A 27052-nucleotide genomic window follows, 5' to 3' on the forward strand; every position below is an offset into this window, starting at 1 on the left:
GCAGAGAGATACTGGAGGAGGAGGAAGAGGACAGGACAGGCAGCCTAGTTACTGTACACACAGGCAGAGAGATACTGGAGGAGGAGGAAGAGGACGGGACAGGAGAGGACAGGCAGCCTAGTTACTGTACACACAGGCAGAGAGATACTGGAGGAGGAGGAAGAGGACAGGACAGGCAGCCTAGTTACTGTACACACAGGCAGAGAGATACTGGAGGAGGAGGAAGAGGAGGAGGAACAGGACAGGGAGGCCAGATACTGTTCACACCGGCAGGGAGATACTGGAGGAGGAAGAGGAGGACGGGACAGGACATGCAGACAGCCTAGATACTGTACACACAGGCAAGGAGATACTGGAGGAGAGGGGGAGGAGGAGGACGGACTGGACTGGACAGGCAGCCTAAATGCACACGGGCAGGCCAGGGAGATGCTGGAGGAGGAGGATAACAGAGTTAATTTTCCAGAATACTCCCACTCTGAGCTAATAGTCTGTTTGCTTACATGCACTGTATCATTCAGTTATATTATGGTGCCTTGACACTGACTGGCAAGCAGAGCACAGGGTCCTGGATGGGCTGTTTGCTGTGAAATGAGATTTCGAGTGATTCTGCAACTGGCCTATCGAGAGCATCCTGACCGGTTGCATCACTGCCTGGTATGGCAACTGCTCGGCATCCGACCGTAAGGCACTACGGAGGGTAGTGTGTACAGCCCAGTACATCACTGGGGCCAAGCTTCCTGCCATCCAGGAACTACACACTAGGCGGTGTCAGATGAAGGCCCCAAAAATTGTCAAGGACTCCAGTCACCCAAGTCATAGACTATTCTCTCTGCTACCGCACGGGAAGCGGTACCGGAGCGCCATGTCTAGGACCAAAAGGCTCCTCAACAGCTTCTACCCCCAAGCCATAAGACTGATGGTTTATTTGTTTTTACATTGCTGCGACTCACTGTTTATTATCTATGCATAGTCACTTTTCCCCTACCTACATGTACTAACCTGCACCCCTGCACATTGACTCGTTATCGGTATCCCCTGTAAATAGCCTCGTTCTTGTTATTTTATTTTTTACTTTTTATTTTATTTTTTACTTTAGTTTGTTTGGTAAATATTTTCTAAAGTCTTTCTTGAACTGCATTGTTGGTTAAGGGCTTGAAAGTAAGCATTTCATGGTAAGGTCTACACCTGTTGTATTTGGCGCATGTAGCGCATGTATTTGGCGCAATAAAGTTTGATTTGGTTTCATTGCTGTTCTTATCAGTAGGATGTTCTTCCATCTGCCCCCACTGACTCACTGCAAATGGTGATTGGTGCAAATATGAATTGACTGTAGGAGCGGGTTAATATAATTACTATCATACCACTGGATGTCAGTAGGGATGATGGGGAGCTAAATGATTCATAGTCTGTCTCTCTGTCGCTCTCTCACCCCCTCAGCCCTTTTGTTAAAGGTTAAGCCAGATTACCATTTTAACAGAGTTGTCTACTCTCAAGTTCCCCTGTTACTTGTCTATTCTATTCTACATCGCTGCCTTCTGTTGTCTGGCACCAGTGATGTTTCATCCTTCCCCAAAACACACTGTTATTGTATCCTCTTTGTATCCTTTAGTTCTCTTCTCTAACTGTCACTCCACCATCACTCATCATTACTCATTGATTCTATGTCCCCTCTCTGTTCTCATCTCCTTTCTTACATCCCTATTCCTGTGTCGTCTTTCTCTGCCCCCCCCCCCCTCCTCCATGTTCATCCCCCCTTTTTCCATCTCCTCGTCTCCTTTTTAGATTCCCCTTATTACTCGCTTTTCTTTTGCTCCCTCCTATTCGTTCTATTGATCCTATTCTTCTCTGTCCTCCGATGTCGTCTTCTCTGGCTTCACTAACTTGGGTTTTCATGTAGTCCCGTTAGAATGCTAATTCCAACCATGGTTAACTTCTCTTCGTTCTCCACATTTCTGATGTATGCCATCTGTCCCTTTATGTCCTCTCTTCATGTTGCCACCCAATAAACATCCAAATGTCCAGTCCTTTTTCTTTAACAAGTTCCCCCGAGAACAATATTGTCAGAATTAGGGGACTTTATGGTGTTTAAATTTATTTGTGACAATTCCCAGATTATTGCTCATGTAGGAAGGGATGTTTGAGCTATCCACAGTATAATTTAATTAATGTAAAAACTGGGATAAAAATAATGTCTCGTGTCCCATCCACATGACAATGTAACAGAGGGTGTTTCAGGGCTGGGCTCCATGTTGTATGTATTCATCGTGTTTGTCTCTAACATACTCATCTCTCCATATTGTTGTTTTCCCATCCACTCCTTGGCTTCGCAGTGACCAGCATCATGTGATGTGGCTGAGGCACCATGCAGGTAGGAGATCTTTCTCTGTGTGATGCAGCCAGTCTGCCTGCCTGGATGTCTGTCTATCTGTCTGCCTGTCTGTAATCAAGGCAGGGTGGCACTCCCATCCCTCCCTCTAATCACCAAACACAGAAAACATCCTATTAATGTCATCCTAAATTAATAAATCCCAATTACCCAGTCCGGGAAAATACCACTGACGGTGTTCAAAACAATCACATTTGATTTGCTTACATCTCCGCCATCACATTAAACGACTGTCCCTGTATGTGCGCTGTCCTTCTTTTTGATCGCTGTCTCATGGTGAGCAGTCTCCCTTGGTTCCACCTGGTCATCCTATGGCAGATTAGAATGGATTTTCATACAGTAAAGGTCAGAGTATGACATGTCTATAGAGTCCAATAAAACCAAACATTTACAATGACCAAAAGCCATCGTCATCCAAGCCAGAAGTATTGGCCGTGTTCGAGAGCAATGTTATGTATCTTGGGTTAATTGTGACTGACTGACTGATCTACAAACAATAATGAGTAGTTACTTATGACGCAAGGTGATTTGTATATCATGTATGAAGGTTTAGCTTGGAAGGTTTTTTTTCACCTGGTCACAGACCGCTGTTGTGGGGTGCACTGATGTCCACAAGTGCAGGGAAAGTTGAGAGTAGAAGAGCGCGTAGAGGCGAGAAGTAGTTCTATAACGAGCAAAGTGATGATGCTGTTTGTATGTGGCTGATATGAAAGTGAACTGTGTGTGTGGGTGTATTCAATTTGGCAGTTTTAAAGCAAATATTCTTGCAATTCTATACATTTTGCCATGTCTAATGTGTATTCATGTGATATGTGAGTGACAAAAATATGATAATATCTATGAGCTAAAATTTAGAAATAAAAAAACGTTATCTGACATGGGCTAGTTGATCTGGACATTTCTGACAAGTTATACATATTTCTCTAAAGTAAGCAATGACTAACATGACAAGACGAACTGATGATAGTAGAATGCACAAGGTGCAATTTCGAAATTATCACAACTTTCAAGAGTAAGTTTAAAGCTGGACTGACTTCGACCCTGCCGGCCCCTCGCTCTCCCCACAGTTTGGGAACCACTGCCCTAAGTGACTTTGAGCATGGTATAATCGGCGGTGCCAGGATCGCCGGATCCAGTATCTCAGAAAAGGCCGCCCTCCTGGGCTTTTCACGCTTGGCAGTGTCTAGGGTTTACAGAGAATGGTGCGACAAACAAAAAACATCCAGTCAGCGGCAGTCCTGTGGGCGAAAACAGCTTGTTGATGAGAGGTCGAAGGAGAATGGCAAGAATCGTGGAAGCTAACAGGTGGGGCACAAATCGACAAATAACGGCTCAATACATCAGTGGTGTGCAGACCTGTATCTTGGAACGCACAACTCGACGATCGATGTCACGGATGGGCAATTGCATTTGACGACCTCACAGGGATCCATTCCTATCAGCTAAAAACAAGAAGCGGCTCCAGTGAGTACACAATCACCAACACTGGACACTTGAGTGGAAAAACATCTCCTGGTTAACTTGAATGACCTGCTCATGTCCCCAGACCTCAACCCAATAGAGCTTCTTTGTGATGAGATGGAACGGGCTGTTGGTAGCATGAATGAACCACTGTCCAATCTGCAGTAACTGTGTGATGCCATCGCATCAGCATGGACCAACATCCCTGTGAAACGTTTCTGACACCTTGTAGCTAGTAAACTGTTCGTTGAGTGTATATTTGCTTAGTTGTAGGTCACTGCTCTTGTGTGCTTTCAGTTATGCAGTAGCAAAAGGCTCTGCTTTTGATAGAACGTTTTTTGATGTACAGTATAGTACTGTATGTGTATATAGTGTAGTGTACTACAGGCTATGCTTTACAGTACAGTATCAAAGTTATATGTACAGTACATTTGGATAGTTTTATTTTAATTTTTTGGATGAAAAAATATATATCCAAATCAATCTATACACCATCTCAATAATGACAAAGCGGAAACAGGTTTTTAGACATTTTTGCAAATGTATTAATAATGAGAACCTTATTTACATACAGTACCAGTCAAAAGTAAGATCTTTCTTTATTTTTTACTATGTCCTACGTTGTAGAATAATAATGAAATAACATATATGGAATCATGTAGTAACCAAAAAAGTGTTAAACAAATTAAAATATATTTTAGATTCTTCAAAGTAGCCATCCTTTGCCTTGATGACAGCTTTGCACACTCTTGGCATTCTCTCAACCAGCGTCACCTCAAATTATTTTCCAACAGTCTTCCCACATATGCTGAGCACTTGTTGGATGCTTTCCCTTCACTCTGCGGTCCAACTTATCCCAAACCATCTCAATTGGGTTGAGGTCGGGTGATTGTGGAAGCCAGGTCATCTGATGCAGCACTCCATCACTTACCTTCTTGGTCTGCTAAATGACTTAAATGTAAATGTAAATGGTCAAATAACCCTTAGACAGCCTGGAGGTGTGTTTGGGTCATTGTCCTGTTGAAAAACAAATGATAGTCCCGCTAAGCTGAAGCCAGATTGGATGGCATATTGCTGCAGAATGCTGTGGTAGCTATCACCGACAGTGTCACCAGCAAAGCACCCCCACACCATCAGACCTCCTCCTCCATGTTTCACGGTGGGAACCACACATGCAGAGATCATCCGTTCACCTACTCTGCCTCTCACAAAGACACGGTGGTTGGAACCAAAAATCTCAAATTTGGACTAATCAGACCAAAAGACAGATTTCCACCAGTCCATTCCTTGTGTTTCTTGGCCCAAGCAAGTCTCTTCTTCTTATTGCTGTCCTTTAGTAGTGGTTTCTTTGCAGTAATTTGACCATGAAGGCCTGATTCACACAATCTCCTCTGAACAGTTGATGTTGAGATGTGTCTGTTACTTGAACTCTGTGAATCATTTATTTGGGCTGCAATCTGACTTGCAGTTAACTCTAATGAACTCATCCTCTGCAGCAGAGGTAATTCTGGGTCATCCTTTCCTGTGTCGGTTCTCATAAGAGCCAGTTTCATCATAGCGTTTGATGGTTTTCGTGACTGCACTTGAAGAAACTTTCAAAGTTATTTAAATTTTCTGGATTGACTGACCTTTATGTCTTAAAGTAAATGATGTACTGTCGTTTCTCTTTGCTTATTTGAGCTGTTCTTGCCATTAATATGGACTTGGTCTTTTACCAAATCTTCTGTAAACCACCCCTACCTTGTCACAACACAACTGATTGGCTCAAACACATTAAGAAGGAATGAAATCCCCCAAATTAACTCTTAACAAGGCACACCTGTTAATTGAAATGCATACAGGTGACTACCTCATGAAGCTGTTTGAGAGAATGCCAAGAGTGTGCAAAGCTGTCATCAAGGCAAAGGGTGGCTACTTTGAAGAATCTCAAATATAAAATATATTTGCATTTGTTTTACACTTTTTTGATTACTACATGATTCCATATGTGTTATTTTGTAGTTTGATGTCTTCACTATTATTCTACAATGTAGAAAATAGTACAAATAAAGAAACCCAAGAATGAGCAGGTGTGTCAAAACATTTGACTGGTACTGTAAGTATTCAGACCCTTTAGTCAGTACTTTGTTGAATACTTTCCAAATGCACTGTGAATTTTGTTAGTATCCCCTTTAGCTAACGCCGTAGCGTTAGCTAATCTTCCTGGGGTTAAACACCAATTAATAAGACATTACAAACAATTACAAGTGAAGACTTTACAAACATTTAACAAGTAGACAATACAGACAATTAAAATACCTGATGGGAAACACATTTAACATTCGATTGATGCTTTCTATTTCCTGTCCAGTCATATGGTCTATCGCATTAGATGTTCTTTCTATTTCCTGTCCAGTCATATGGTCTATCACATTAGATGTTCTTTCTATTTCCTGTCCAGTCATATGGTCTATCGCATTAGATGTTCTTTAGTTTTTTTTCTTGTAGGTTGATTTACTTTTTGCCTGAGAAATATGGATAGGTAAAGAGTTCCACTCAGCTATGGCTCTATATAAAACTGTAGATTTATGTCAAATTTGTCCTTGGCTTGGGTTGTCTTTATATGCCCTGAATTTACTATCAGAAGACTGGATAATAATTTGTTTTCAACATGAAGCCATGAGAGATACTGATGCATTTGGATAATATTCATACGGAGAGAGCAATGAAGAGATAATCTGGCAGCCCTGTTTTGAGCCATTTGGAGCTTTTTTATATCTTTCTTTGCTGTAGATGACTGGACACTCACTCTAAGTGTGATAGGACCAGGGATTTAATCACCTGATTCAGAGTCCTAGATGTTACATACTCTGAAATGTTCTTGTAACAGAAATTCCCTTACCCATAACAATATTATCTGACACCTAGTAGTTTATTTCTTCACTTGCTCTACATACGTTCTATTCATTGACAAATTCATTTGGGGATCATCAGCAAGGATATATCTTGAAACAAATACAATACATTAAGCTTTAGAAATGTACAACACCAATTTGTTCATATCAACCCTCTCAGACAACATTCTTAGTTTACTACCTAGTACATCTGTTAGCTCATTACATTCTGATGCTGCGCTATACATTGTAGAGTCATCAGTATACATTGCCAGTCTTGCTTTGTTCATTACTGAAGGTAGTAAATCATTAATAAAGATTGAGTAGAGAAGTGGGCCTAGGCAGCTTCCTTGAGGAACACCATAGTGAATATATTTACTAATTGAAAAGCTACCATTAAAGAACACTTTTTGCCTTTTCCTGGATAGATAGTTTTCCATACAGGATAGTGCTGCAGACTTACAGTGGGGGGAAAAGTATTTGATCCCCTGCTGATTTTGTACGTTTGCCCACTTACAAAGAAATGATCAGTCTATAATTTTAATGGTAGGTTTATTTGAACAGTGAGAGACAGAATAACAACAAAAATATCCAGAAAAACGCATGTTAAAAATGTTATAAAATGGTTTTTATTTTAATTAGGGAAATAAGTATTTGACCCCTCTGCAAAACATGACTTAGTACTTGGTGGCAAAACCCTTGTTGGCAATCACAGAGGTCAGACATTTCTTGTAGTTGGCCACCAGGTTTGCACACATCTCAGGAGGGATTTTGACCCACTCCTCTTTGCAGATCTTCTCCAAGTCATTAAGGTTTCGAGGCTGATGTTTGGCAACTCAAACCTTCAGCTCCCTCCACAGATTTTCTATGGGATTAAGGTCTGGAGACTGGCTAAGCCACTCCAGGACCTTAATGTGCTTCTTCTTGAGCCACTGCTTTGTTGCCTTGGCCGTGTGGGTCATTGTCATGCTGGAATACCCATCCACGACCCATTTTCAATGCCCTGGCTGAGGGAATGATGTTCTCACCCAAGATTTGACGGTACATGGCCCCGTCCATCGTCCCTTTGATGCGGTGATGTTGTCCTGTCCTCTTAGCAGAAAAACACCCCCAAAGCATAATGTTTCCACCTCCATGTTTGACGGTGGGGATGGTGTTCTCGGTCATAGGCATAGACAGCATTTCTCCTCCTCCAAACACGGCGAGTGGAGTTGATGCCAAAGAGCTCCATTTTGGTCTCATCTGACCACAACACTTTCACCAGTTGTCCTCTGAATCATTCAATGTTCACTGGCAAACTTCAGACGGGCATGTATATGTATTCTTGAGCAGGGGGACCTTGCGGGCGCTGCAGGATTTCAGTCCTTCACGGCGTAGTGTGTTACCAATTGTTTTCTTGGTGACTATGGTCCCAGCTGCCTTGAGATCATTGACAAGATCCTCCCGTGTAGTTCTGGGCTGATTCCTCACCGTTCTCATGATCATTGCAACCCCACAAGGTGAGATCTTGCATGGAGCCCTAGGCCGAGGGATATTGACAGTTCTTTTGTGTTTCTTCCATTTGCGAGTAATCGCACCAAATGTTGTCACCTTCTCACCAAGCTGCTTGGCGACAGTCTTGTAGCCCATTCCAGCCTTGTGTAGGTCTAAAATCTTGTCCCTGACATCCTTGGAGAGCTCTTTGGTCTCGGCCATGGTGGAGAGTTTGAATCTGATTGATTGATTGATTGCTTCTGTGGACAGGTGTCTTTTTTACAGGTAACAAGCTGCAGTTAGGAGCACTCCCTTTAAGAGTGTGCTCCTAATCTCAGCTCGTTACCTGTATAAAAGACACCTGGGAGCCAGAAATCTTTCTGATTGAGAGGGGGTCAAATACTTATTTCCCTCATTAAAATGCAAATCAATTTATAACATTTTTGACATGCGTTTTTCTGGATATTTTTGTTGTTATTCTGTCTCTCACTGTTCAAATAAACCTACCATTAAAATTATAGACTGATCCTTTCTTTATCAGTGGGCAAACGTACAAAATCAGCATGGGATCAAATACTTTTTTCCCCGACTGTAAGACCCTAACATTTGAGTTTACCAAGTAACAGTTCATGATCAATTACATCAAAAGCAGTACTGAAATCTAGCAACACTGCACCATATAACATCCTGTTATGCATACTCTTTAACCAATCATCTGTAATTTGTGCTAAGGCCATACTTGTAGAATGCCCCTCTGTATGCATGCTGGAACCCCATTGTCAGACCATTACATGAGAAATAATCCTTGATTTGTTCAGATAAAATGTTTTCCAATAATTGACTTAACACAGACAGCAAGCTTATATGACGACTATTAGGACCAGTGAATGCATATTTTTTATCCTTAGGTAGTGGAATAACCTTTGACTCTTTCCAGACTTCTGGGCACACCCCATACATCAAGCACTTATTAAAAATATGAGCGACTGGGGTAGATATTTGGTTAGCTGTAACTCTATCAATTTGGCGTCAAGATTAGCTGTACCAGGTGACTTGTCATCCGAAAGAGACAACCGCATCCTTTCTACCTCTTCCTTTTCTACTTGGTGAAATTCAAACATACATTGCCTCTCCTTCATGATACAATCTTTTATAAGGGTACAGTTGAAGTCGGAAGTTTACAAACACTTAGGTTGGAGTCATTAAAACTCGTTTTTCAACCACTCCACAAATTTCTTGTTAAGAAACTATAGTTTTGGCAAGTCGGTTAGGACATCTACTTTGTGCATGACACAAGTCATTTTTCCAACAATTGTTTGCAGACAGATTATTTCACTTATCACTTCACTGTATCACAATTCCAGTGGGTCAGAGGTTTACATACACTAAGTTGACTGTGCCTTTAAACAGCTTGGAAAATTCCAGAAAATGATGTCATGGCTTTAGAAGCTTCTGATAGGCTAATTGACATCATTTGAGTCAATTGGAGGTGTACCTGTGGATGTATTTCAAGGTCTACCTTCAAACTCAGTGCCTCTTTGCTTGACATCATGGGAAAATAAAATAAATCAGACCTCAGAAAAAAAAATTGTAGACCTCCACAAGTCTGGTTCATCCTTGGGAGCAATTTCCAAACGCCTGAAGTTACCACGTTCATCTGTACAAACAATAGTACGCAAGTATAAACACCATGGGACCAAGCAGCCGTCATACCGCTCAGGAAGGAGACGCGTTCTGTCTCCTAGAGATGAATGTACTTTGGTGCGAAAAGTGCAAATCAATCCCAGAACAGCAAAGGACCTTGAGAAGATGCTGGAAGAAACGGGTACAAAAGTATCTATATCCACAGTAAAACGAGTCCTATATCAACATAACCTGAAAGGCCGCTCAGCAAGGAAGAAGCCACTGCTCCAAAACCGCCATAAAAAAGCCAGACTACAGTTTGCGGTTTGCAGACTACGGTTTGCCAGACTACGGTGGCAGTATCATGTTGTGGGGGTGCTTTGCTGCAGGAAGGACTGGTGAACTTCACAAAATAGATGGCATCATGAGGATGGAAAATTACGTGGATATATTGAAGCAACATCTCAAGACATCAGTCAGGAAGTTAAAGCTTGGTCGCAAATGGATCTTCCAAATGGACAATGACCCCAAGCATACTTCCAAAAAGTTGTGACAAAATGGCTTAAGGACAACAAAGTCAAGGTATTGGAGTAGAGGCCGACCGATTAATTGGCATGGCCAGTTTAATTAGGGCTGATTTCAAGTTTTCATAACAATCGGTAATCGGCATTTTTGGACGCCGATTATGGCCGATTACATTGCATTCCGCGAGGAAACTGCGTGGCAGGCTGACCACCTGTTACGCAAGAGCAGCAAGGAGCCAAGGTAAGTTGCTAGCTAGCATTAAACTTATCTTATAAAAAACAATCAATCTTCACATAATCACTATTTAACTACACATGGTTGGTGATATTACTAGGTTAACTAGCTTGTCTTGCGTTGCATATAATCAATGCGGTGCCTGTTAATTTATCATCAAATCACAGCTTACTACGCCAAACGGGGGATGATTTAACAAAAGCGCTTGCGCGAAAAAATCACAATCATTGCACGAATGTACCTAAACATAAACATCAATGCCTTTCTTAAAATCAGTACACAGATGAATATTTTTTCAAACCTGCATATTTAGTTAAAATAAATTAATGTTAGCAGGCAATATTAACTAGGGAAATTGTGTCACATCTCTTACGTTCATTGCACGCAGAGTCAGGGTATATGCAACCGTTTGGGCCGCCTGGCTCGTTGCGAACTAATTTGCCAGAAATGTACAGAATTATGACATAACATTGAAGGTTGTGCAATGTAACAGCAATATTTAGACTTAGGGTTGCCCCCGTTCGGTAAAATACGGAACTGTTCCATATTTCACTGAAAGAATAAACGTTTTGTTTTCAAAATGATAGTTTCCGAATTTGACCATGTTAATTACCAACGGCTCGTATTTCTGTGTTTATTATATTATAATTATGTCTATGATTTGATAGAGCAGTCTGACTGAGTGGTGGTAAGCGGCAGCACGCTCGTAAGCATTCATTCAAACTATACTGCGTTTGCCAGCAGCTCTTAGCAATGCTTGCTTCACAGCGCTGTTTATGACTTCAAGCCTATCAACTCCTGAGATTAGGCTGGCAATACTAAAGTGCCTATTAGAACATCCAATAGTCAAAGGTATATGAAATATAAATGATATAGAGAGAAATAGTTGACACGTCATAATTCCTATAATAACTACAACCTAAAACTTCTTAACTGGGAATATTGAAGAACTGGGAATATTGAACCACCAGCTTTCATATGTTCTCATGTTCTGAGCAAGGAACTTAAACGTTAGCTTTTTTTAAATGGCACATATTGCAATTTCACTTTCTTCTCCAACACTGTGTTTTTCCATTATTTTAACCAAATTGAGCATGTTTCATTATTTATTTGTATTATATTAAGTTAAAATAAAAGTGTTCATTTCAGTATTGTTGTAATTGTCATTATTACAGACATATAAATCGTCTGAATAGTCGGTATTGGCTTTTTTGGGTCCTCCATTAATCGGTATCGGTCGTTGAAAAATCATAATCGGTCGACCTCTATATCGGAGTGGTCATCACAAAGCCCTGACCTCAGTCCTATAGAACATTTGTGGGCAGAACTGAAAAAGTGTGTGCGAGCAAGAAAGCGCGTGCGAGCAAGGAGTCCTACAATCCAAACTCAGTTACACCAGCTTTGTCATTTGAATTTTTACTAGGATTAAATGTCAGGAATTGTGAAAAACTGAGTTTAAATGTATTTGGTTAAGGTGTATGTAAACTTCCGACTTCAACTGTATATGACATGGAGCCATCAGTTGGAATCATAGCATTCCTCAACTTGTCCACTTTGCCTGTAAAATATTCATTAAAGTAGTTTGCAATGTCCTGTGGTTTTGTAATAAATATACCCTCTGATTCAACAAAAGAGGCGGACATATTCGAATTCCTACCCATAATAGCGTTCAACGTTCTCCACTGTTTTTTCCCCATCACCCTTCATCAATTTTGTGCTGATAGAATCCCTTCTTTTTTCCTTTGTTTAGCTTGGTCACAATATTTCTTAATTTACAATAACTTTTCTTATCAAACAGAGTGCTAGATTTTTCTGCTGATTTTTTATTTTTTTGGCATCATAACATTGAATCATGAAATTTCTCAGCTCATCATCAATCCATGGGGCACTGTTTGACCTGACAGTGCGTTTTCTTAAAGGGGCGTGCTTATCAGGTATACTCATAAATCATTTAATAAACAGTGACATTTCAGGATCATCCTTACTACACACTTCTAACCATTGCCCATTCTTAATCTCATCCACAAATGAGTCCTGATCGAACCCTCTTTAGGACCTTGGGTAGATTGAGAGCAACCAAGTTATGATCACTACAACCTAGTGCCACTGATACAGCTTTAGAACAATGTTCAGCCATTTTAGTAAAAATATGATCGTTACAAGTTGATGATGTGATACCGGACCTATTATGTTCTGGTTGGTAATGTCATAACTTGGGTCAGGTTACATACACTGGCAACAGAAATACGTTTCTATCTCATTGGACAGTTGATGTTAAAAAAAATCAATATATCTCCCCAAAAATATATTTCCCTATTTTTATCAGATACCTTTCCAACATTTAGCAAATTACATCAAGATATTTCACATCAAACCTATAGCAGCAACCAACCAGTATTGGTCCTTACGTTGTTTTGCTGGAATATGACTCTAGATGTAAACTACAGCTCCACCTCCATATCTATTTCTGATCAAATTGTATCCATGCTTAGAGATCTCAGCATCCTCAAAAGAAAGGTCCAAGTGAGTCTCTGATATTGCTAATACATGAATATTGTTTGACTGCACTAGACAGCATATTTGATGAATTTTGTTTCTTAAACTGCATATATTCAAGTGAGCAATTAACAGACCTTTCTTTGGTAGATTTACAGTATTTGGAATCTGAGAGAGATACTCAGTCAGTGTGTGTGTGTGTGTGTGCGTCAACTGTACGAACTAAGAGCTTTAAGAGGGAACTTGCATGAACATTTAATGTACAGTTGCTCAGTGGGAGCATTAAACGTGTGATCACTATCGCTACACTGACTGTGTGATAAAAGTTAAGTGCATTCCTACCCAGTGTGTTGACACTCAGTGAAATATGTAGCCTATAAGAACGTTCAGCACCTTCCCTTTACTCACTGTAGTGCACAGTAATTACATGGCTAGCGAGTCTCTGCCGCGTGCGTGTGTGCGTGTGTCAGAGCTGGAGTGGCTCATTTAGTGCATGTTAGGCTGTTCTTTCTTTCTCTCTCCTTTCTCTCTCTCTTTCCCTCACTCTCTTTATTTCTCTCTCTCTGTCTCTCTCTCTGTCTCTCGCTTTAACATTTTTCCGACTCCAAACCTGGACTTATTAATGAAGGGACATCTGTTTCATGAATGCGGAAAGAGGCCCCAGAGTCCGGTGGACAGGCCTCTCGCAAAAGTTTTCCAAGATTCACCTTCCATTGATCCAGTGGAAGTGGCCCTTCTGTGCAGGTCCAGCCAGCAGCACAAAACCCAGCCCGGAGAATCAGTAATGCCCAACGTCCCCTCTGATCCTGTGAAACGCAGACGCCGCGCTGAAGGGCATATATAATGGAATTTCATTAATCATAGCCCAGGCAGGGGCTTTGGTCTGTTGTGTTATAATACTGCAGAGAATGCAGACCTGGCAGGCGCTGTGGACTAAAAAGTATGATGGGAAAAGAACCCATCCTCGCTAACAAACAGTGAGTCTCTTTGCTTGCTCGTGTGTGTGTGTGTGTGTGTGTGTGTGTGTGTGTGTGTGTGTGTGTGTGTGTGTGTGTGTGTGTGTGTGTGTGTGTGTGTGTGTGTGTGTGTGTGTGTGCGCGTGCGTGTGTGTGACTTCGCGGCTCCGCTTGACAGTCTGTCCTGTGGTCTTGGGTAAACAAGTAACTAATTGATGTGGCCATTGTAAACAGGGTTAGAGTGGAGTGTGGGTTGAGATCTGCTGCCTGTCGATGTGCTGTGTCAAGAGAACTGTGTGTGTGTGGCAGTGACTCAGTCACAGCACTCTGGTGGATCATGGTCAAGGTCAGGTGCTGCATGGAGGGATCACGATTCCATCGAGGGTCAGGCTAAATGCGACCCATCTAATTACACTAATTAGCTGAACAATGTCCTCATCAGAATGGAATGTGAACGCACAATTAAAGACGGGGGCACAGACCTGATTCAGGTTCTCAGTGTTATCGTTATGGTAACCATTCCACTTTAAACGGAGACACTGTACAGTGAATAGCGTTTTATTTTATTATTTTTTTTGTTTTTGTGTAAAGAGAGCATTGTTTTGCTGATTTCTGCCAATGATCTTTTTGTAGTTTGGAGTAAGTAGTCAAATGTAACCTGTAACTTAAACTCTCATGAGCAGTGGCGGGGTGGCGACGGTGGTGGTAAGTGACAGGCAGATGGGATGTATTAAGACTGCTGCAGGGCACTGTCTATTCCTGGGGCCTTTAGCTCAAGCTTGTAACACTCCTGAATGCTGAAAAAATACTTAATTTTGTTCTTATTAATATTATTGTTTTTTTTTGTACCAGAGCAGGACATGAAAGTGGAAGGATTAATGATTCAACAGACACCCATACAAGTCATTGATTTGATGTTAAATTGGTTTGAACCAACTCCTCCACAATCCACTGAGAACTGTTTGGAAAAAGTCAAGCCTGCTTCCTGTCATGACTGCACGCATTAAATTAATCTGCTCTTTTTGTGAGCTTTTGGTCTCGGTTCCCCTGAGGCATTCAGTGATGGCAAGGCTAAGGCTAAACAATTTTTATCAAAGCCCTCCTGTCAACATCACCAGTTATATGAGGTATCGTTCCACTGCGGCTGACATTCAGCCGTGATACTCATACTCTCTACAAGTGCAGTTAATGGGCTAATTACCCATAAGTATGAGCGAAGTCATCGAGGCTATTGTGAAAGGATTTTTCTAGTATTAAATTAGCGTTACTTTTCATTAGCGCAACTACCGCTATTTGTTTTAATGGTTGTATTAAAGAGCTCTGATTTAATCAAGTGCTACCCATCAGAACGAGAGAAATTAGCCAAGCAAGACGTTGACAAGCTAAGTTACAATGGGTTTCTCTTCCCTCATAAAGTACTGAACATGCTTAGTATTGCATGTTGCTCTGTTTTATTCATATAGTGCTTAGGGAGTCATGTACTATGAGCACCTGGTTCTATCCCCTGGACCGATGCACCATTGACTCTCATGCAGACTTTGTGTTATGTTCTATGCTCTAATCTCCTTCTATGTCACACCCATGGGCTTAGTATGGTTGAGGTGTGTGTAATGAACACAAGCTGTGCTGACTACCTGTGTCCGTATGAGTCCCAGGAAAGACCATACCGAGCCATCTGTAGCTTCACTGCATTGGCCAGTGGCAAAATCTCTCGTCTAAGGCTCCTTTCCTGTTTGGCTGGTTCATTAAAATACCTGAAATAGTATTTGATCCCAGGTCTGGTCTAGATTGTGAATACCTGAGTGAGGAGATACAATGGTTTCTGTTCTTAATACTGTAAAAACATGTCTAAAGCAGAGGTAAGCTAGCCAATAGCTAGCGCAGTTTTATTAAACAGGAAATATCAATAACTTCACCTGCCAATATCTCTACATTGAGTGCTCTTAATACCTCCGGCATATGATTGGCCTGTTCAAATATTACTCTGAATATTTAGTTGTGTTCAGGTGTACATTCTGAACCAGAGAAATAGTTCTTGTTAGTAGGTTGGGGCTAGTGATGCTTCTACAAGGCTCCCTCTGGTGGCTGAGAAAAAAGACAAAACTCACTAGATATTGTTGGTAAGTTGATCTGAAAGGTTATTTCTGGCTACTCCAGATCTCCATAGCCAGATAAGCCTATTCTACAGATGGATTTACATGTTTTAATGACTTTCAGTGTTCAATAATAAAGCATTAAAGATGAAAAAAGGTGAGATTCACTGCGGTTATATTCTCATTGCCAAAAAAAGGGAAGGTATTTTTTTACGTGCTATTGCCACATCATATTCCCCTTTTAATTACTACAAAGTTCAAAGAAACACTCTGAAAAATTCCCTTTAATAGTTTCACATCATTAAAGATGACACAATTAAAAACGTTTTCAGATTGGGTTTTGCGCTAACCTTTCAATTGAACTCGTCTATTTTAAGCAATGAAAGAGAACTCGTTTACAATCCGCACACAGGAAAATAATATATATATACACAACAGTTGATCATCAGTTCTTCTTACATTGCCGACCCGGAATACAATTAATTGGAGGGTTTAGAGCATCTTAATAGAAAACCAATGCAATCAGCATATGTTTCAAAAGGGAGAATTATGATTGTAATTCATAAGAATGGAATGGATTCTGAAATTAATTAGCTTCTTCTAATTCTCTGGACAGAAGACTGTACAGTGTGAGTGGGACAAGGGGGACAGCAGCAGAGGAGGAACCCACGTGAGCATGTGGGAGAGCGAGACTGGGAGAAACAGTTGCTATGGCCTCTCAGACAGATATGACATGGGACTCATTCTTTACTGTAAGCATTCTTGTTGCACTTAACCTCCATGCCCCGAGAGAGTACCGAGCTGTAGAGTTATTCTTTTTTTAAATGAGATTGCGGACAGTGAGAGTGGCCTTGGTGAAAAGTCAGTCTGTTTTTGCCTCTCCAAGGCCTAAGGAATACAGCAGCCACATAGGCAAGGTATTTTTTATGTTCAGAGAATGCAGGAATATTCTGTCTTTGACAACCCTTTACCACTGAAACTGTGTGTGTGTTCGTGTGTGTGTGTGCATGGTTTGACATATGCTTCTTTAGTAGCCTGCTATTTTGGTCTGTTCAAGGCAGCCAGCCCCCATGCTTGTCTTACTGTATGTGGGCCAGTCAACCATGGTGGTTCAAGGACATGGAGAGACCGACAAGAATGGTTACAGAGCAGCAAATGGAGAAGGGCGCCATGGTGACAGAGCCGCAAATAGTGAAGGTCACCATGGTGACAGAGCAGCAAATAGAGAAGGGCGCCATGGTGACAGAGCAGCAAATAGAGAAGGGCGCCATGGTGACAGAGAAGCAAATGGAGAAGGGCGCCATGGTGACAGAGAAGCAAATGGAGAAGGGCGCCATGGTGACAGAGAAGCAAATGGAGAAGGGCGCCATGGTGACAGAGAAGCAAATAGTGAAGGTCACCATGGTGACAGAGCAGCAAATAGAGAAGGGCGCCATGGTGACAGAGCAGCAAATAGAGAAGGGCGCCATGGTGACAGAGAAGCAAATGGAGAAGGGCGCCATGGTGACAGAGAAGCAAATAGTGAAGGTCGCCATGGTGACAGAGCAGCAAATAGAGAAGGGCGCCATGGTGACAGAGCAGCAAATAGAGAAGGGCGCCATGGTGACAGAGAAGCAAATGGAGAAGGGCGCCATGGTGACAGAGAAGCAAATAGAGAAGGGCGCCATGGTGACAGAGCAGCAAATAGAGAAGGGCGCCATGGTGACAGAGAAGCAAATGGAGAAGGGCGCCATGGTGACAGAGAAGCAAATGGAGAAGGGCGCCATGGTGACAGAGAAGCAAATGGAGAAGGGCGCCATGGTGACAGGGCAGTAAATAGAGAAGGGCGCCATGGTGACAGAGAAGAAAATGGAGAAGGGCGCCGTGGTGACAGAGAAGCAAATGGAAAAGCGCACGATGGTGACAGAGCAGCAAATAGAGAAGGGCGCCATGGTGACAGCAGCAAATAGAGAAGGGCGCTATGGTGACAGAGCAGCAAATGGAGAAGGGTGACAGAGCAGCAGTAGAGAAGGGCACCATGGTGACAGAGTAGTAAATGGAGAAGGGCGCCGTGGTGACAGAGCAGAAAATGGAGAAGGGCGCCATGGTGACACAGATTTAAAAGCACATCATAAAGTGATTGGGCGAGAAGTTAGACTGACTCCCCAGACAGCCTCTCTTAGGAAAGTGGAGTGTGTTGGAGAGAGAGAGAGAGAGATTCCCTGCAACTCTTATTCCCTCTATCATGCACTGTCTACATTTTGGTCTGCGCCTCCCGTCACCTCCCTTTGGACTGAGAAGGGCGAGGTTATTTTTTACAACTCCCTGAACTTGTCGGAACATATACTGGCTTTGACTGTCTGTACCAAGAGAACACGGTCCCTGAGGAATATTGGTTTCATTTGTCACTGTGTATGCCTATGCCCTGATTTAGATCACTTGGCTCACTGAGCGCATGAATTCAAAGTCCTTACACAGTAATTAAACTACAGTAATGTCTTTGTATGTTTGTCTTATGCTAATATAAAGAATTCCTCTCATGTGTAACGGGTAATCCTCATACATGATAATTACTAGCCAGACATTACAGATGGAAAAAAAAGAGAGAAATTACACTTCGAAGCCAAACCTGTAGAGGCATGGTGTTGGGCAGTACTTAAAACTAATGTCAAATATCAAAAACACAAATGCAGCATTACCTTGATTGAAAACATTTTAAACGAACCTCCAAGACAGCATTAGCGGTAATAACAGCAGCAGTTATGCAACAACTAACACGGATATAATTCAGGAACTCAACGTTACATTTGCTAGGCTGGGATCGCAACAATTAAGAGAGCAATTAAAATTGCCTTATGTTTGAAGCAAACCCCAGATCAGTGGAGGAATATCACACAGGAGGGCTGAGAGAAACAAGGACAGGAGGTAGCAGCAGAGTAAAGTGTTTAAAGAGATGAAACATCAAACCAAAGCCTCATTTAGTTGTTGTGTGTGTGTGTGTGTGTGTGTGTGTGTGTGTGTGTGTGTGTGTGTGTGTGTGTGTGTGTGTGTGTGTGTGTGTGTGTGTGTGTGCCTCCAGGGATGGGGCCAGTGAGAGTAGAATAAATACATGGGGTAGACTGGATGTACATGAAGAATTACAACACAGAAAAATACTGCTAAAAATCTATTTTGTTTTGCACCAGATTGAAAATGTTGGAAGGTTGTGTTGCGTTCTCTTTTATCCAACATGGAATTGGAGTCTCCCTTTCTTTTTTTTTAACCTTTATTTAACCAGGTCAGTTGATTGAGAACACATTCTCATTTACAGCAACGACCTGGGGAATAGTTACAAGGGAGAGGAGAGGGGATGAATGAGAGAATTGTAAGCTTCTGGATCTTTCATCAGGCTGGTAGCTGGTCAAGACTTTTTTTCAGAAAGCTCTGGATCCTTAGTCAGTTTTGTCTATTTGGTCAATACCTTTTTTCGGAAGACTCTAGATACTTAATCAGGCTTGCAGCTGATCAATACCTTTCTTCAGAAGGCTCTGGATCCTTAATCAGGCAGGTAGCTGGTCAATACCTTTTTGTTTCCCCCTCCTTCAGGGAGCATGTTTAACCCACACTATAAGGGTTCTGGTCTAAAGTAGTGCACTATATAGGGAATATGGTGCCATTTAGGACACAACCTAACACAAATTCTGGGTTTTTGCGTTGTTTGTAACTTTTTTTGTACATAATGTTTCTGCCACTGTCTCTGCCACTGACATCAGAACAGCGATTACGCACCTCGTACTGGACGAAAATGTATTCTTTGACAATTCGGAGGGAAAGATATACGGCTCGTCCCGGACCAGGTCCAAATCCCAGTAATTCGCTTGAAGAGGAGACACCAATACAGGGGGGCATAGCTCCGGGTGCTTGGTGAAAATTTGTCGGCGAGTGGATAATCCGCCTTTACCGTCTATATGTTTCACCGACTGAGCGACGACATGGATAATATACAGTTGGCTAGGTTTTCCGTGCATTGGCAAGACAGAACAGCAACCTCCAGTAATACGAGGAGTGGTGGTCTGTATCTATTTGTCAACAACAGCTGGTGCGCTATCTCTAATATTAAGGAAGTCTTTAGGTTTTGCTTGCCTGAGGTAGAGTATCTCGTGATAAGCTGTAGACCACACTATTTACCAAGAGGGTTTTCATCAATGTTTTTCGTAGCTGTCTATTTACCACCCCAACCCGATGCTGGTACTAAGACAGCACTGAACGAGCTGACCACACCACTCGTGTTACATGCGCGACCGTTGCAAAATAATTTAATCCAAACTGCTCCAAACCGTTGCCAGGCGCTAAAATAGAACTTGGTCCTTTTTTTTATGCTTGACGCGTTACAAGTCCTGCCTCTCCCGTCTCCTCATTGGTTTTTAGGAGCATATACCCACGTGGGTGATTTGAAAGATGAACTGGGGTCCACACTCCAGTCCAGTTGGTGGTGGTAATGCACCTTAAAGTTGGTTGCCAACCGCCATATAAAATCCACAGAAGAAGAAGGTGGAGGCAGAGGAGGATAGATTACTAGAAACTAACTAGGTTTCCCCTTTTATTTATGGATTTTCTGTAGGAGTAAAGAACACACGATTTTGTGTGACTCAAAATGGGTCAAAATTCTACAAAGATCCATAAAAAAAGGACCTTGTGCATTTCAGGTAAAATAACATCCCTTTGTTTATATCCCAAGACAAATTAGATGGGAACAGCAAGCTAGCTAGCTAAATGGTGTTGAATGTTTCATATGTTTAGACCTGTCCCCAAATGAATATAGTTGGTTCAGAGTTTGTTTTGATATTTCAACCTGCGTAGCCTGATCTAGTCTGGTGTGGATGGACAAAATCAACAAGTGGGCAATGCTGGACGGTTTAGTCAGCATATAAGGCCATAAGCAAACAAGAGAATGCTCAACCAGAACCGGCGCTCCTAGTGGCCAGGGATTTTAATGCAGGATAATTTAAATAAATTTTACCTAATTTCTACCAGCATGTCACATGTGCAACCAGAGGAAATCAAACTTTTGACCACCTTTACTCCACACACAGAGACACATACAAAGCTCCCCCTCGCCATCCATTTGGCAAATCAGATTCCTGTTAACAAGCAAAAACTCTAGCAGGAAGTACCAGTGACTCGCTCAATACGGAAGTGGTCTGATGATGCGGATGCTAAGTTACAGGACTGTTTTGCTAGCACAGACTGGAATATGTTCTGGGATTCATCCGATGGCATTAAGGAGAATACCACATCAGTCACCGGCTTCATCAATGAGTGCAACGACGACGTCCCCACAGTGACCGTACGTACGTACATATCCCAACCAGAAGCCATGGATTACGGGCCTCCCAAGTGGCAAGCGGTGGCACTGCACACTGAGCTAAAGGCTAGAGCTGTCGCATTCAAGGAGCGGGACTCGAATCCGGACGTTTATAAGAAATCCCGCTATGCCCTCCGACAAACAGGCAAAGAGTCTTCTATGCATTCTATGCTTGCTTCGAGGCAAGCAACACTGTGAGTAAGACCTTTTAAACAGGTCAACATTCACAAGGCCGCAGAGCCAGACGGATTACCAGGACGTGTACTCCGAGCATGCGCTAACCAAATGGCAAGTGTCTTCACTGACATTTTCAACCTCTCCCTGACCGAGTCTGTAATACCTACATGTTTCAAGCAGACCACCATAGTCCCTGTGCCCAAGAACGCCAAGGTAACCTGCCTAAATTACTACTAACCCGTAGCACTCACATCTGTAGCCATTAAGTGCTTTGAAAGGCTTGTCATGGCCCACATCAACGCCATCTTCCCAGAAAGCTTAGACCCATTACAATTCGCATACCGCCCCAACAGATCAACAGATCCACAGCAATCTCCATTGCACTCCACGCTGGCCTTTCTCACCTGGACAAAAGGAACACCTACGTGAGAATTCTGTTCGTTAACTACAGCTCAGCTTTCAACAGTGCCCTCAAAACTCATCACTAAGCTAAGGATCCTGGGACTAAACACCTCCCTCTGCAACTGGATCCTGGACAGGCCGCCCCCAGGTGGTAAGGTTAGGCAACAACACATCTGCCACACTGATCCTCAACACGGGGACCCTCAGGGGTGCGTGCTTAGTCCCCTCCTGTACTTTCTGTTCTCCCACGACTGTGTGGACACGCACGAATCCAACACCATCATTAAGTTTGGCGATGAGACAATGGTGGTAGGCCTGATCACTGACAACGATGAGACAGCCTACAGGGAGGAGGTCAGAGAACTGGCAGTGTGGTGCCAGGACAACAACCTCTCCCTCAACGTGATCAAGACACAGGAGATGATCGTGGACTACAGCAAAAGGGAGGCTGAGCACGCCCCCATTCACATCAAAATGGTTAGACTCCAGTAGGGTTGCACATTTTGGGGAATATTCAGAGGTGGAAACTTTCTGTGGGAATTAACGGGAATATATGGGAATTAATGGGAATTTATGCAAATTAATATTAATACCGTTTAAATGTAGATGTTTTTTGCATTGGATATATTTACCATATCATATGGAGACAGAAACATAACCTTTTACCTTATCATATTTTACCTTATCAAATTATTAAATCCTTCCAATAGACAATAAAAAAATTATTGAGTTACGAATTGAACTTTAATTAAATTAGTTGACTCTTCACATGGGGTGATTTCACTGAACAACAAAAGAAACGGAATATTGAATTATCCCCAATGATCTCTCTCTCATCTCCCAAAAACATTTTCAACATACATCTGTAAAATGATAGTCTAGAAACTAAAGCTTTGGTTGTCTTCCTCTCAGGCTTCCATGTCTTCTCCCTGGACCTCCTCAGTGTCCACCTCTTGAACATCAGACTATGAGGCCTCATCGTCACTGTCACTTTCCAACCTTGTTGAGGATGGCTCATTGTCAGGCTCAAAAAGCCTCAAATTTGCCCGGATGGCCATCAATTTTTCAACCCTTGTATTTGTCAGCCTGTTGCATGCTTTGGTGTTTGTGTGAAAAACATTCAGAAATCTCTACCGATACACATTGCCTGAGAGCATCAGAGGTGAAGCAGTTGCATACATAGCTCGAGCAAGACATTCATCAGCATTTCTCTGATTACATTCCTCCATTGAGTCAAAAAAACTTCTGATTCCAGAAGGACCATGAGCTGTTGCTATCGATAAGGTGTCTGATTCATCGTTTTCACCTCGAATAGAAGTAGAGGGACTTTTGTCAGAGGTTGCTTGTTGTGAGCGCTGAGGGAACTTTATGCACTTGGCCAGATGATTCCGCATTTTGTTGCATTCTTCACATATGATTTGGCACAGTATTTGCAAATGTACACAGCTTTTCCTTCTACATTAGCTGCAGTGAAATGTCTCCACACATCAGATAGTGCCCATGGCATTTTCCTGTAAAGAGTATAAAAAAAGTTTTAAAAAAGCCCAATACAATTCCATGTACAGATAAAAAGTTAAGCAGTTAGATTAAACAACTGCTTTGTAAGATATATATTTTTTAAATGAAACATGCATGGAAACATGTGAATTAACACTACTCAGTTAGCAGGCTCAAGCAAGCTAAAATCCACATGGTAGCAAAAACTAACTAGCAGAAATTGTTAACAAGTTAGAAATGATTTAAACACAATTTACTGTAGGCTACTATTTACCAGTTAACAAAAAATCATGTATGTCCTGTAAAATATATTCACCTCACCCAGTATTGTAATCAAAACTTACCAGAGAGCATGAAGTCCTTGCCTAAGACAGTGTAGGAGTTTGGGCTCAATAGCATCTCATTAGTGTGCAAGGTCTTGAGAATCAGCTGTACATGTGATGGAAGAGTGCACTGCACATGTGATGGAAGAATGCACTATGCATGCAGATGGTTGCAATTCCATTGAGTGGTGGGATAGTTTAACCAAAATATGCCACAAGACCTAGAATTGCCTTGTGTATCCCAAGCAAACTTTTTTTTATGAATTTAAGCAAAAATCTGCAAATTCCCGGAATGAACTTCCCATGTAAAATTTCTATAAAGTTTCCGACTCTGCAACCCTAAACTCCAGCCACCCTAGTCGTAGACTGTTCTCTCTGCTGCCGCACGGCAAGCGCTTCTGGAGAGCCAAGTCCAGGTCCAAGAGGCTCCTTAACAGCTTCTTCCCCCAAGCCGTAAGACTGCTTAACAGTTTATCAAATGGCTACCCGGACTATTTGCATTGACCCCCTTTTTTTATATTGCTGCTACTCGCTGTTGATTATCTATGCATAGTCACTTTACCCCTACCTAAATGTACATGATACCTCAATTACCTCGACTTACCTGTACCCCCGCACAACATTGACTCGGTACCGGTACCCCCTGTATATAGCCTCCACATTGACTCGGTACCGATACCCCCTGTATATAGCCTCCACATTGACTCGGTACTGGTACCCCCTGTATATAGCCTCCACATTGACTCGGTACCGGTACCCCCTGTATATAGTCTCCACATTGACTCTGTACTGGTACCCCCTGTATATAGTCTCCACATTGACTCTGTACCGGTACCCCCTGTATATAGCCTCCACATTGACTCGGTACCGATACCCCCTGTATATAGCCTCCACATTGACTCGGTACCGGTACCCCCTGTATATAGCCTCCACATTGACTCGGTACCGATACCCCCTGTATATAGCCTCCACATTGACTCGGTACTGGTACCCCCTGTATATACCCTCCACATTGACTCGGTACCGATACCCCCTGTATATAGCCTCCACATTGACTCAGTACCGATACCCCCTGTATATAGCCTCCACATTGACTCGGTACCGGTATCCCCTGTATATTTTGTTATTTTTTATTTCACCTTTATTTAACCAGGTAGGCTAGTTGAGAACAAGTTCTCATTTACAACTGTGACCTGGCCAAGATAATGCAAAGCAGTGTGACACAGACAACAACACAGAGTTACACATGGAATAACATGGAATAAACAATAAACAAGCCAATAACACAATAAACAAGTCAATGACACAGTAGAAAAAAAGAAAGTCTATATACAGTGTGTGCAAAAGGCATGAGGAGGTAGGCAATAAATAGGCCATAGTAGCGAAGAATTACAATTTAGCAGATTAACACTGGAGTGATAAATGAGCAGATGATGATGTGAAAGTAGAAATACTGGTGTGCAAAAGAGCAGAAAAGTAAATTAAAACAGTATGGGGATGAGGTAGGTAGATTGGGTGGGCTATTTACAGATGGAATATGTACAGTTGCAGTGATCGGTTAGCTGCTCAGATAGCTGATGTTTAAAGTTGGTGAGGGAAATATAAGTCTCCACCTTCAGCGATTTTTGCAATTCGTTCCAGTCACTGGCAGCAGAGAACTGGAAGGAGAGGCGGCCAAATGAGGTGTTGGCTTTGGGGATGATCAGTGAGATATACCTGCTGGAACGTGTGCTACGGGTGGGTGTTGTTATCATGACCAGTGAGCTGAGATAAGGCGGAGCTTTACCTAGCATAGACTTATAGATGACCTGGAGCCAGTGGGTCTGGCGACGAATATGTAGCGAGGGCCAGTCGACTAGAGCATACAGGTTTCAGTGGTGGGTGGTATAAGGTGATTTGGTAACAAAACGGATGGCACTGTGATAGACTGCATCCAGCTATTTTGTAGATGACATCGCCAAAGTCGAGGATCGGTAGGATAGTCAGTTTTACTAGGGTAAGTTTGGCAGCGTGAGTGACGGAGGCTTTGTTGCGAAATAGAAAGCCGATTCTAGATTTGATTTTGGATTGGAGATGTTTAATATGAGTCTGGAAGGAGAATTTACAGTCTAGCCAGACACCTAGGTATTTATAGTTGTCCACATATTCTAGGTCAGAACCGTCCTGGGTGGTGATGCTAGTCGGGCGGGATGGTGCGGGCAGTGAACATTTGAAGAGCATGCATTTGGTTTTACCTGCGTTCAAGAGCGGTTGGAGGCCACGGAAGGAGAGTTGTATGGCATTGAAGCTCGTTTGGAGGTTTGTTAGCACAGTGTCCAAGGAAGGGCCAGAAGTATACAGAATGGTGTCGTCTGCGTAGAGGTGGATCAGGGAATCACCCACAGCAAGAGCAACATCATTGATATATACAGAGAAAAGAGTCGGCCCGAGAATTGAACCCTGTGGTACCCACATAGAGACTGCCAGAGGTCCGGACAAAAGGGCCTCCGATTTGACACACTGAACTCTGTCTGCAAAGTAGTTGGTGAACCAGGCGAGGCAGTCATTAGAGAAACCAAGGCTATTGAGTCTGCCGATAAGAATACGGTGATTGACAGAGTTGAAAGCCTTGACCAGGTCGATGAAGACAGCTGCACAGTATTGTCTTTTATCGATGGCGGTTATGATATCGTTTAGGACTTTGAGCGTGGCTGAGGTGCACCCATGACCAGCTTGGAAACCAGATTGCATAGCGGAGAAGGTACGGTGGGATTCGAAATGGTCGGTGATCTGTTTGTTAACTTGGCTTTCAAAGACTTTAGAAAGGCAGGGTAGGATATATATATAGGTCTGTAACAGTTTGGGTCTAGAGTGTCTCCCCCTTTGAAGAGGGGGATGACCGCGGCAGCTTTCCAATCTTTAGGGATCTCGGACGATACAAAAGAGACATTGAACAGGCTGGTAATAGGGGTTGCAACAATGGCGGCGGATAGTTTTAGAAAGAGAGGGTCCAGATTGTCTAGCCCAGCTGATTTGTAGGGGTCCAGATTGTCTAGCCCAGCTCATTTGTACGGGTCCAGGTTTTGCAGCTCTTTCAGAACATCTGCTATCTGGATTTGGGTGAAGGAGAAGCTGGGGAGGCTCGGGAGAGTAGCTGCGGGGGGGGGTGGAGCTGTTGCCCGGGGTTGGAGTAGCCATGAGGAAGGCATGGCCAGCCGTAGAGAAATGCTT

The 27052-nt window shown here is 42.5% G+C and overlaps 1 protein-coding gene across 9 annotated transcripts in view; it reads left to right on the plus strand.

Annotated features, from left to right (window-relative positions):
- LOC115164972 (serine-rich coiled-coil domain-containing protein 1) overlaps nucleotides 1-27052 on the plus strand; it is a 110514-nt gene that overhangs the window by 65071 nt on the left and 18391 nt on the right. For 3 of the 9 annotated variants that reach the window (XR_003870035.1, XR_003870038.1, XM_029717946.1), the window contains one exon: nucleotides 2331-2368. The exons of the other annotated variants lie outside the window; for them this stretch is intronic. Coding sequence is in view for 1 of the 3 variants with exons in the window: in XM_029717946.1 (XP_029573806.1) it covers nucleotides 2331-2333 (3 nt within the window). In the remaining 2 variants the exon portion in view is untranslated. The remainder of the gene's footprint in view (nucleotides 1-2330; nucleotides 2369-27052) is intronic. 9 annotated transcript variants of the gene reach the window in all.

The sequence above is a fragment of the Salmo trutta genome, chromosome 27 (genome assembly GCF_901001165.1).
Source record: "Salmo trutta chromosome 27, fSalTru1.1, whole genome shotgun sequence".
NCBI lineage: Eukaryota > Metazoa > Chordata > Actinopteri > Salmoniformes > Salmonidae > Salmo > Salmo trutta.